Here is a 12,306-nt window from a genome sequence, read left to right as displayed (position 1 = left end):
AAACACTATGAAGAATAACAATAACAAATAAATAATAAAAAATAATAAAAAAACAAAGTTTCTTGATATTGAGAAACCTCCAGGTTTCGTTGTTTGATTTCATAATTTTCCATCCAGGATCTAAGACACATAAGGCATTTTATAGATTTGTCTCCTAACCTATTGCGGGTTTTTGTTACTGTAAGAGCAGCTCTGGAAAATTGTCTTTCAACAGGAACTGAAGATGCTGGCGTTCATAAAAAAATCCTTCGCCATTTTGGCCAAGTTTTTTGAAGATATTTCTGAAACTATCAAAATATACCAATAGATTTCATAGAAATGTGAAAAAACTACTAATAAAGTCACACTGGCGAATGCTTCAGTCTCTCGGCGCTCAAGGAATCCCTTTATTTAGTCTAAGCGCGCAAGAGATTGCAGAAATATATGCCTTGCGATGCGTGCATATAAAGCTCAAGTAATATCAAGTAGTTTGATATCAAGTCAAGCAATAAATATCTAAAATCAAGTCAAGCCAAAGTATGTAAGTTTTCACGAGCTTGATTTTCAAGTCAAGTAGTTGGTTAAAATGTCAAGCTACTTGGCTTGTTGAATCTCTAATCTCTACTACATATTTCATTCACGTTGGAGCTGATAATTTCTCAACCAAACTTCCTATAGACGTGTTACTCACCAATTCAGAAAATCCTCGAATTATTTTTGTTCGTTTTTAAGTAAATTGATCAACTTTTTCACTTCGCTATATATCACGCATTTTCCTTCAAACGTGTTGCCGCTGTAAATTTGACAACCAAGGAAGTTATTAAACCCAAAATGACGTGCACACATCTCCTTGGTTCATTAAACCTTGATAATCATCCTTCTGCAAGCAGTGTATCGTGTTTCTCGTCAATTATGTACACTGTTAATGTCTTCCAATAACATTAGCAGTATTCGTTCCACTTTCCAGAAAATTCGAATTTCCATCGACGCTTGCGAAATCATTTACAATTTAATGATACTGCTGACGTCGATAATCGAGACGATATTATCTCATATTTGCTCTAGTTTCTTCTACAGTTTCGTAATGGTCTGAGAACACCGTTGCTGAAGATATGCTCGGAAAATCTATATTATTTGCGGAATGAAGCGATAATAACATTTCCCATATATTGAACGCCATTGTTATACAGTAACGTGAATCAATATCCGTTTCAAGAATTATTACATCAACAAAAGAACCAAGACATAACGAACTGATTGAATTCAATCTTCGATAAAGCTATCTTTAAAAACGTTCTGCATTTGTCAGGTTAGTGTGAGAAAGTAATTGATCATTCATAGTGGTTATCTGATTCGTTTCTATTGACACCAGATTAAGAATCTATTGTCATTATTTAGGCGTTAAATCTGGAAATTCGGAAAAAATTATTTGTAAAGGTTATGTCCACATTTGATAAGTTTAATGGCGGAAAATACTTGAGGCCACTAAAATTATGGATATATGATCGATGTATCCACACGCAGAGTTTACAATATAGTCATAAATTAATAAACATAGATAGGGGGAGTATACGCAATTTTTACATGTCCCCAACATGGTTGGATTACGTTGTCGGATTGTGATATATTTTCAAATCCACAAGTTTACTATATCGTTATGAATGTGTATATTATATTGAAGGAAATATATTTATTTGAGTGATCCCTGATTAAATATGCGAATTTGATTATTTGAAATCCGATATTTTTCCTATTTGTCGAATTTATAATAAGCAGAATATTTATTATTTTCTGTATCTACCTGCTGAAATCAAAGGTTTGGCAACTTTTGCTCTCCTAGTGTCATCGGTTGTTCACGTCGTTTGTCGCGCTTGAAGTTTATTTTCTGAATTTCTGATATATTTAGGTATTTAGTTCAATATATTTTGAGTTAATATGAAACGTTGATTCACTATGGGACATAAGAAGTGCGTTCTTTGTGGAGAAACTCGCGAATTGTGTGAAATATCGTATCACTAATATGTTTTAATTTCCGCGCTTCATGTCAAATTTGATAGTTCTTGTTGGGGACATAATCTGCTTACTGAAAATGACATATGCTCCCTCTATGTTATTACTCTGAGATCCAAACGCAGAGTTTGGAATATACTACGCTACATTGAAACACACCACACTGTTCACTCTGCTCAGTACATGTCAATATTACAGTTTATATGTTTATGGTTATAAATTATAAATAACCTAAATTAAAAACGTCAAATAATAATTTGAAAGTAATATCGTATTTCTTTCTTATCACATGAATTTTTTAAAGGAACTTATCATTTTCTGATAATTCGTTATTAAAAAAATATCTTTCTGCTTATCAGTACCTAGTTATTATTTGTTTCAATGTTGGAGCACTGGGAATGTATGGTATGGGTATAGCTATAGATTACTCTATTTTCATATGTTAGGTATACAACAGAGGAATCTATTGTTCTTGTTAAAAATAGGGAGTTCTGAAGGGCAGAATTTTTTTTTAACGCCTCCAAATTCTGATCGGGATTCGGAAAAAAGGATTGAGATAATGATCAAGCTTCCACAATGATTATAAATTAAAGGTTTCAAACATTTATTGAATACTTTAATTTTGAATTTTTTAGTGCTAAACGATTTTATAACATGAAACAATAAAAATCAACGACTAGGGTTCCTATTACACTAAACTGACTAAACTGAACGAGTGTAGCTTAGTGTAGTTGTTTGTTGACATCCTTGTTACTTCTACTCTGAACAAGATGATATGGGACCAATGATCCTCTGAAATATCAAACCTACTTTACTATGAATATGTATGTACGGGGATTCCTGATAATATATGTAGGTAAGAGAGGTATATCGTCTGCCATATCTATTTCTATTTTCAAGTTCACATAGATTGTATGAGTAATCGATTGAGATTAGATAAGTGAATCACGGAGGCCGTGAAACGCACTATCTACTTGCGTTCTCAAAGTAACTCTGTTTGTCCATGTTGTTCTTTGCTATGTTTGTTTATGTGTAATTTTCATATGTTACCTATTGACTTTGACGTTTCTCAATCATATTAAATTTAAATCTATGAAAAATGAAGATTTTTTTTTCAAATGGGACTCCCGTATACGTTTTGAAAGATCACTTGTCGAGAATACGGTCCCAGGTCGCCTGAATAAACGTCTATTGGGAAGATTGTATCTTTTTATTTTCCCCAAAGTTAAAAGTCCATAGACGTTAGGTCAGGCGACTTTGCCGGCCACCTGTGGGAGAAAATATCAAGTATACTATATGGAGTGGTAATTTTCAGCTCTATAGAAGTATGTAGTAATTTACGGGGTGTCCCATTTGAAAAAATATTTTCATAGCGATATCTCATGAAATTTGAATCATTTGTAGTTGCTCAACGGAGCCCAAACTTTCCGTATAATAAATGTTAACTGTTCATCTGAACAACCCAACAAAACATCTAGCGGAACAACTCACAATCATCAAATTCGCTTCGTCTTCGCCTTTAACGCACAAAAAAATTGTGATCAAAACTAACGAATCATTCGGTCTGAGGATTACGAAAAGTGCAAATGCAGGCTTGCGTAGAAATATACCCCCACCCCGCCTCTAATAGACAAGTAATTACACCTCGCAAGTTATACACACCATCATCAATTTTTTTTTCGAATATTATGCGCACGTTGTTACCGCAGCGATGATCTTGACGACACCTGTGAGTGAATCACCGAGATGACGATGTTTTTTGGAAGGTCAAGTTGTTACACGTATCTACGTTGGGCGGTACCACAACAGATAATTATCTCGGATGCACAATCATGAGGATATCCTAATCAGGAACAATAAAAATGTACTTGGGAAACGAAGACATGAGAAACATTTTTAATTGACGATATCTAAAGATGCCGTTGACATTTACTTAATTTGGTGATATTTATAACTGTCACCCCAGATAAGTTTCAGTGATAAATTTAAGATAAATTGTTAGATCTAGGGGAAACCAACATGTGAGTTTGTGAAACATTTATCTTTCTAGTATTCGAGAGGTTAATCACTGGGTTTTTATCCAATCAATGACATTAGAAGTGGTAAACAAATGTAACAATATATAATTTGATGCATGGTAACAAAATGGTCTTGTAGAGCTTGTTGTTTCATACTTCAACAAAATTTCAGCGCGGTAGCTGGTAGATTCGAAATTATAAATTTATAAATCTACATTTGTGTAGATGGAATCTCAGTATTAGCAGAGGAATTGTAAACCGGCATCATACGATTCAGCATATGATATAAGAATCCAAATAAAAACCTCAGCAAAAACTCTGTCTCCCCATATAAGTGTAGTGATTGGTTTGTGTCATAGAGTAATTAACATAGAGAAAGTTTACAACATTTTTACATGACCCCAACATGGTTAGGTTATGTTGTCGGATTGTGAAATATTTTCAAATCCACAATTTTACTATATAAAGGATGTTTTTTTTAGAGATATAGAACTTTAAATTGCAATAAAACAACGATGGATTATTCGATTGATATGAATTTTATTTATCTGCAAGATAAATTGTGGCATTACATTTTAAATATAATTTCTGGCAAATGACCGCCACGGCTGGCTCGGATGTAGTCCAATCTGGACGTCCAATTTTCGATGACTTTTTCCAACATTTGTGGCCGTATATCGGCAATAACACAGCGAATGTTGTCTTCCAAATGGTCAAGGGTTTGTGGCTTATCCGCATAGACCAATGACTTTACATAGCCCCACAGAAAGTAGTCTAGCGGTGTTAAATCACAAGATCTTGGAGGCCAATTCACAGGTCCAAATCGTGAAATTAGGCGGTCACCAAACGTGTCTTTCAATAAATCGATTGTGGCACGAGCTGCGTGACATGTTGCGCCGTCTTGTTGGAACCACAGCTCCTGGACATCATGGTTGTTCAATTCAGGAATGAAAAAGTTAGTAATCATGGCTCTTTACCGATCACCATTGACTGTAACGTTCTGGCCATCATCGTTTTTGGAGAAGTACGGACCAATGATTCCACCAGCCCATAAAGCGCACCAAACAGTCAGTTTTTCTGGATGTAACGGTGTTTCGACATACACTTGAGGATTAGCTTCACTCCAAATGCGGCACTTTTGTTTGTTGACGTAGCCATTCAACCAGAAGTGCGCTTCATCGCTAAACAAAATGAAATGGGCGTAGTGCGCGATACGTATTCCGCACAGAACCATTATTTTCAAAATGAAATTGCACTATTTGCAAGCGTTGTTCAGGCGTGAGTCTATTAATGATGAATTGCCAAACCAAACTGAGAATAAATCACTTGACAGCTGTTGAATCGGTCGCCATCTCGAACAGTAATGCCAACTTAAAGTTATATACCTCGAAAAAAACAGCCTACAGTTATGAGTGTATATTATATTGAATGAAATATATTTATTTCAGTGCTTCCCGATTGAAAATGCAGATTTGAATAGTTGAAATCCAATATTTTTCCTAATTGTCGAATTTATAATAAGCAGAATATTTATTATTTTCTGTATCTACCTGCTGAAATCCAAGGTTTGGCAACTTTTGCTCTTCTATTGTCATCGGTTGTTCACGTCGTTTGGCGCGCTTGAAGTTTATTTTGTGAATTTCTGATATATTTAGGTATTTATTTCGATATATTTTGAGTTAATATGGAACGTTGATTCACTATGGGACATAAGAAGTGCGTTCTTTGTGGAGAAACTCGCGAATCGAGTGAAATATCGCATCACTGATATGTTTTCATTTCCGCGCCCCTTATGTCAAATTTGATAGTTCATGTTGGGGACAAAATTTGCCTACTGAAAACGACATATGCTCCCTCTATCTATGATTATTACTCTGAGGTTAGGTTAGGTTATGAGTCATCAGACAAAACATCTCTTCTGGAAGAGTCGAATTTATTTTAAAGGACTTCAATTGATAGATAAATATTTTTTCCAGCGTGATGGGATGATTGGACTGCAGGAATGCGGGCCAGCGCCACCCAGGGCGCCTATATCCCAGAGCCGAGCCAGGACGGCTCAGGCGGTGGAGTACTACAACACTCACGTGCATAGGGCCTGGGCCTCAGCGGGCCTGTCGGCCTCAGCCGCAAGGGCCTCTTTCAGCGACCGTCACAGCCACAACTGTCCCGTAGGGAAGAACGCGTCTGGCAGACCTCAGAACATCGGCACTCCTGACCTCTTGTATCGCAGCAATTCGAGCTTGGAACTGCTGGATCACCATCACGGTCATTCAAGAAGGTGAGTCTATTTCTCGAAGCGAATTATTCGTTAGACGGGAGATACATGTGGACCATATTAATAATAATAATCTCTAAAGACTACAAAGTAGGATAACGTAGAAGGAATACTGAATCTGTTTCAATACAAAAGGATCTTAACTTTCCTGCAGACCATATTGAGATTGTATAAAGACTAGTAGTAGAATAACTGATGAAACTTTCTCAACAGAAAATGATCTCAACTTTCCTGTAGACCATGATTGTATGAAGACTACATAGTACATTGGCGTACAACTTTGCTTCCACTGTTTTTTTTTTCCGAAATTCGAGGCTCTATTGTAAAAAACTGGTTATACATTTATGATTCAAAGTATTGTCCATCGCTGACCACTACTACTTTCACCCATTTTTCGGGCAGCGTCCGAAAAACTGGTCATCTTTTGCAGCGATCCACGAATCGATACAATTTTTTGCTTCTACATAAGAAAGGAAGTGCTGGTCAGCCAGGCTGTATGCCATTGATCGCAACAAGTGATAGTCCGATGGAGCAACGTCTAGAGAATACGGCGGGTGGGGTAGGACTTCCCATTTGAACGTTTCCAAGTATGTCTTGACCACTTTCGCAACATGGGGTCGAGCATTGTCATGCTGTAAAATCACTTTATCATGTCTCTCGTTGTATTGCGGCCGTTTGTCTTTCAATGCTCGGCTCAAACGCATTAATTTCGTTCGAGAACGATCGCCTGTGATTGTTTCAGTCGGTTTAAACATCTCATTATACATTTACGGCGAGCTGGTCCCACCAAATACTGAGCATGACCTTGGAACCGTGAATATTCGGTTTGACCGTCGACGTGGAAGAATGGCCGGGATATCCTCATGATTTTCTGCGCTTGAGATTATCGTAATGAACCCATTTTTCGTCTCCAGTCACAATGCGATGCAGAAATACCTTTCGTCTTTGCCTTGCAAGCAGCTGTTCACAAGCAAACAAACGCCGCTCAACATCTCTCGGCTTCAACTCGTACGGCACCCAATTTCCTTGTTTCTAAATCATTCCCATGACTTTCAGGCGTTTTGAAATTACTTGTTGCGTCACCCCCAATGATCCTGCCAATTCTTGTTGCGTTTGACACGAGTCTTGATCAAGTAATGACATTAATTCCGCATCTTCGAAAAACTTCTCTCTTTCACCGGTTTTCAACGTCAAAACCACCGTTCTCGAAGCGTTAAAACCACTCGCGGCACCGTCTTTCGCTAATAGCGCCTCACCATAGGTATTTGAGAGCATTCGATGAGCCTCAGTGGCAGATTTCTTCATATTAAAGCACAAAATTAAAACCTCCCGCAAATAACGAGAATTTGGCTCGTAAGCTGACATGTTTAATCGAGAATAACTGTATGATGCAGACACAAATCGACTAATATTTCTATGGCGTTATGTTTACAAATACCTAAGCTTATTAGAGGACATCTACGATCTATTTATTTCGACTGCCTCTTACCACTACTGCCATCTAATGCAAAACGGCGGAAGGAAAGTTGTACACATAATAGGATAAAGCAGGAATACTAAATCTGTTTCAATACAAAAGGATCTAAACTTTCTTGTGGGCCATATTAAGATTGTGTAAGGACTACATAGTAGAATATCACAGTAAGGGCCAGTTTCAAGCTATCAAATATAAACTTTTTTTAGACACCTTGTATAAAGACTGCATATTCGGATGACGCAGTAGGAATAAGAAATATGTGTCAACAGAAATGAAGCTTAATTCTCTATGCGAAAATACTTACGTAAAGTACTACATAGTGGGAGAACACAGTAGAAATATGAAAGCAGAACTTGATCTGTTTCAAATATTAAGGAACTTTGCCAAAGAATCTTGAAACAAAGGAGGAATTCGCGTATTCTATAAATTCATAAGAAATGTATCTGGAATTCAGTGGTTAGATCCACGGATGGACGTGATTTAAAAAATTCCCGCTCAATCTCACTGATATAGTTTATTGTGACTCAACGTTCTTGGAGCGGGCTATTATCTGCATCCTTTGAGGTTTGTCGGTTGCAATTCTTTTTTTGTGGTCATCAATTGGAATTATTATTAATTCCTTGGGTTTTATTTATTTGATTAATATGATAATCCAAAGATCCAGTTGAAAATATTACTTCCGACGGCCATAAAATTCAAAGACAGATACATATTAAATCATAAAAAAAACAAAAATAGAGTTTCAATTAGCCCAAATATATGGATTAGCTTTTCGCTTATTTTTAATGTTCCTTTCTGATCAATTCAGCGTTGAAATGATGTTTATAAGTACAACAAACTCTAAAGTGTACACCTAATTCATCTATTTGTATTTTAGTCTCACTGACAACTTATGAATCCGAGACAAATTTATTTCCAATTAGAGTGAAGACTCGAGCTTACTTCCGTTTCTGTAGTTAAGGTCCTCATAGACATTCAGATAAATCGCTTCGTTGATTTTTACATAGACTAGTTGATAAACTTTTAACTTTCTAGATAGTTCAGTGTTCGAATACCTAGAGTTGGAACTGTCAGTTATGTATTAAAATTTCTGTTATGTCCTAAAGTGTTCCTAGGTGGTCGACTAATAATAGATGAATATACTCAACTTTCATTTCGCACCCAATTTCCAAGAAGGTACATAGACTACGTTATCTACTGGCGCCACAAGTATGAATGAAAATACTAAACTGCTCTTCAGCGTGTTTTGAAATGAACTGACTCCACCTTATCATTCTTAGTAGTTTTGGTGTTGAAGGGGTCTGCAGAATGTTGAAAAAGTTTCAGTTATAGTTCCAGTGTTACCATTCCCGAGAAGAACATTTAACCTGTTGAATGCGCGTGTTTTAATAACCTGAGAATTTCATCGTTGCCAATGACCACTGTTGAATACATTCAAGAAATTGCCGCATTATTTAACAAATACACAATTAATAACCTTCTAGCATCCTGCCTCAATAAGTTAATACCCACCGTCGACTCGAATCATGTTGTTTTGTTCAGTTCCAGCAAGCGATCTTGATTTTGATTTCCTACCTTGAAATATTCTGTCCAAATCTTAAATTATCGTGTTGATTTTTTCATTGTGAAGTATGCATTGCCTATTCGTGAGGTGCCGAAGAAGAAGAACTATTCAGAGTAGCAGGTTAATATAAGACGTTATTAAATTATATAGCATCAGTAGAATAAAACCATCCATCGAATTCATTATATTAGTTTTGATTGTATCGTTAAGTTTGTTGTGTATTTATTTGATTTATTCCATTTGATTTATCGTCGTCATTTTAAAGTAGCATATGTTTAGATTGACTATTTAAAATAACCTTTATAAAGTAATTCATTTAGTGTTCGAAAACATCCTAGCGTCCTAGACGTCAAAAAAGATCAGAGAATACCTAATAAGTTATGACCCTGAATGGATGAAATAATGTATTTTTGTTTATTAGAATAAATATTTCTATTTTATACATATCGTTACTAATACAATTCTACATTTTACTGATCAAATTTCATACTTACTGAGGAGTGATTCAGCTGTCAAAATTGTAAACATTCAGATTTTGAGGTTATGTTAGGTTAGCTCAGTGCGAGTCAATTTAAAAAATGATATACATTATTTTGTTGGGAAGAGGATAAAGCATGATTGATTAAGTCCAATGATGTTTTAAGATGAATTTTCAATTTTTTACATTTTCAGGATTCGATAAATCAAATCAAATGGAATCACCTAAGTAGATTATTATTAAATTGGACTAAATTATCACATTAGTAGATTATTATTAAATTGGAATAAAATATTCATCCACTATCTAAATATTAACAATACTTATGTAACACTATTATGTGAAAAAGTACAGGGAATTGTTTACAAAATATGTAGTATGAGTGTTGGTTCATTCATGACCCAATTGCGCCCTTGGAGACCGCACAACTGTATAAGGTATTTGTGATTTCCAAGGGCTTAGTGCACATGAAGGATCGAGCGCTCAAAAAGCCTCTGACTTCACATCAGCGCCTTCCTCTTTTTTTTCGATATTCTTGATTGAGTATTTTATAACTCCGATGACGCAATTTTGGATGAAATTATTATGTTAATAATGTAATGGCGTGGTTTTTACTTGCCAAATTTCAAAACTGACAGCTGTCCAGATAGCTAGCTATTCAAAATGACACACATCTTATTGTAAAACCCTATACTTGAATTTGCAGACATATTCGTCATCACCAAGTTGCACTTTATTGTTTAAGACCATTTCCGGCTCAAAATTCGAAAATTACAGACATTGTTACGCTAAAACGACAATTACTTTAAGCAGGGCTTTTTCAAACGATCAATTCCTGGTACTTTTTCCACATAGTAAATATTATGATGTAGTCTATCTCAACATAAGTTCCTTTGATTCACATTTCATGCTGTCGGTGTTGCTTAGTTGCCATTTCTCAAATCTTCACACTAATTCTAACACCTGTTTTAGGACGAATGGTTCTCCGCCCGGCCTCAAGAGAGAATACGGCTCCCACGGGTCCATAGATCACATCATAGACAGACCATCTTCCAGTCAGACCTCAAATGGGACACACCTAACAACTGGCGAGTCGTTTTTTGCTATGCTGCAAGATTACAGACCCGCCGTTTTGGGAGCTATTGGAACAGACCAGAGATCTCCGGGGCCTTCGGAATACTTGAGGGGGAAATCTGTAGATCAGGCAGACGGTATAAGTAGCAGCAGCTACGCTGGCGACACCAACGCTAATTCTTCGTACCATTCTAATCCTCAAAGTCCCAAATTGAGGGTTAAGCTGCCGAGGTTTTGGGGAAGTGGTAATGTGAGTGAAACTATTTTCTTTATTTGATTCACAAGAGTTGTATAGCCAAAGAGCTCTAAAAAGTATATGTAAATAGCCAGTCTCTTCTGGTGGGTGCAAGCAGGCTTTGTAGCTTATGGTTGCACTTCGACAGATGTGAAACATATTCTAAATTCCATATGTTACAGGTCAACAGCAGTAGCAGCAGCAAGAACCAAAAACAAGCAATGGATGACAGTTCGATAGTGTCCGGCAGTAGCACAAGTGTAAACGTCAACTCAGAGTCTGAGGAGATAGCACGAAGGAGGGCCTTCACCCATTTCGATTGCCAGTCTTTAACCACAAATTTGAGCTACGTGGTCCGCATTAGGAGGAATCTTCTAGCCAAAAGGCGGAACACAGCCACCGGAGCATCTGCTGCATCTATGCTGGCCAGATCTTCTACACCAGATGCAGAGAATGGTGACGAAGACATTGGAGATGGCCAGAGCAACGGTTTGGTGGAAAGTTGTCCTTTCTTCAGGAACGAGATAGGCGGTGAAGAAGAGAGAATAGTGAGTTTGACTCGAGTGCAAAGTGGTAGTTCGGGTGGTAACAAGAGACCGTTACATAGGCCCCCGTTGGCCTATGGGGTGGCTGTGCTGGAGTTTCCGTTGGGTGAGACGCATTGGCGGCATTCGACGTGCCCCTACCAGAGATTGCCGAGGCCTATTGAGAGTGTGGACCAAGGAGCTTTATACTTTAGAAAATATTTCTCAGGAAAAGGTTGGTGAATGAATAGAATGAAAGAATTTTTTCTAAGGAATACTTTCAGTTTACAAATATTGTTAGATAAACGACACTTAATTGAAAAATATTTGAAAATTTCAAAAGTAATGAGAAACATAGACAGAGGGAGCTTATGTCGTTCTCAGAAAGCAAATTTTGTCCCCAACATAAACTATCAAATTTGACATGAAGCGCGTGGAAATGAAAACATATAAGTGATGATATTTCCCTCAATTCGCGAGTTTCTCCATAAAGAACGCACTTCTTATGTCTCATAGTGAATCAATGTTTTATATTATCTCAGAATATATTGAAATAAATACATAAATATATTAGAAATTCAGAAAATAAACTTCAAGTGTGCCAAACGACGTGAAACAACCGATGATACTAGGAGAGCAAAAGTTGCCAAACCTTGGATTTCAGCAGGTAGA

General features: G+C 36.7%; 1 protein-coding gene across 3 annotated transcripts in view; it reads left to right on the top strand.

Annotated features, from left to right (window-relative positions):
• The window catches only part of LOC123685244 (signal-induced proliferation-associated 1-like protein 1), a 48,662-nt gene that overhangs the window by 28,330 nt on the left and 8,026 nt on the right, over positions 1–12,306 (top strand). For 2 of the 3 annotated variants that reach the window (XM_045624877.1, XM_045624878.1), the window contains exons 2-4: positions 5,984–6,285; positions 10,774–11,125; positions 11,293–11,869. In XM_045624877.1, the coding sequence (XP_045480833.1) occupies positions 5,993–6,285; positions 10,774–11,125; positions 11,293–11,869 (1,222 nt within the window). In that variant the 5' untranslated portion in view covers positions 5,984–5,992. Of the gene's footprint in view, positions 1–5,983; positions 6,286–8,806; positions 9,444–10,773; positions 11,126–11,292; positions 11,870–12,306 lie in introns of those variants that run through there. The other variant, XM_045624879.1, reaches the window with a different exon arrangement.

Source organism: Harmonia axyridis, chromosome 7 (assembly GCF_914767665.1).
Source record: "Harmonia axyridis chromosome 7, icHarAxyr1.1, whole genome shotgun sequence".
In the NCBI taxonomy this organism is placed as follows: domain Eukaryota; kingdom Metazoa; phylum Arthropoda; class Insecta; order Coleoptera; family Coccinellidae; genus Harmonia; species Harmonia axyridis.
This window is presented reverse-complemented; position numbering and strand designations above follow the sequence as displayed.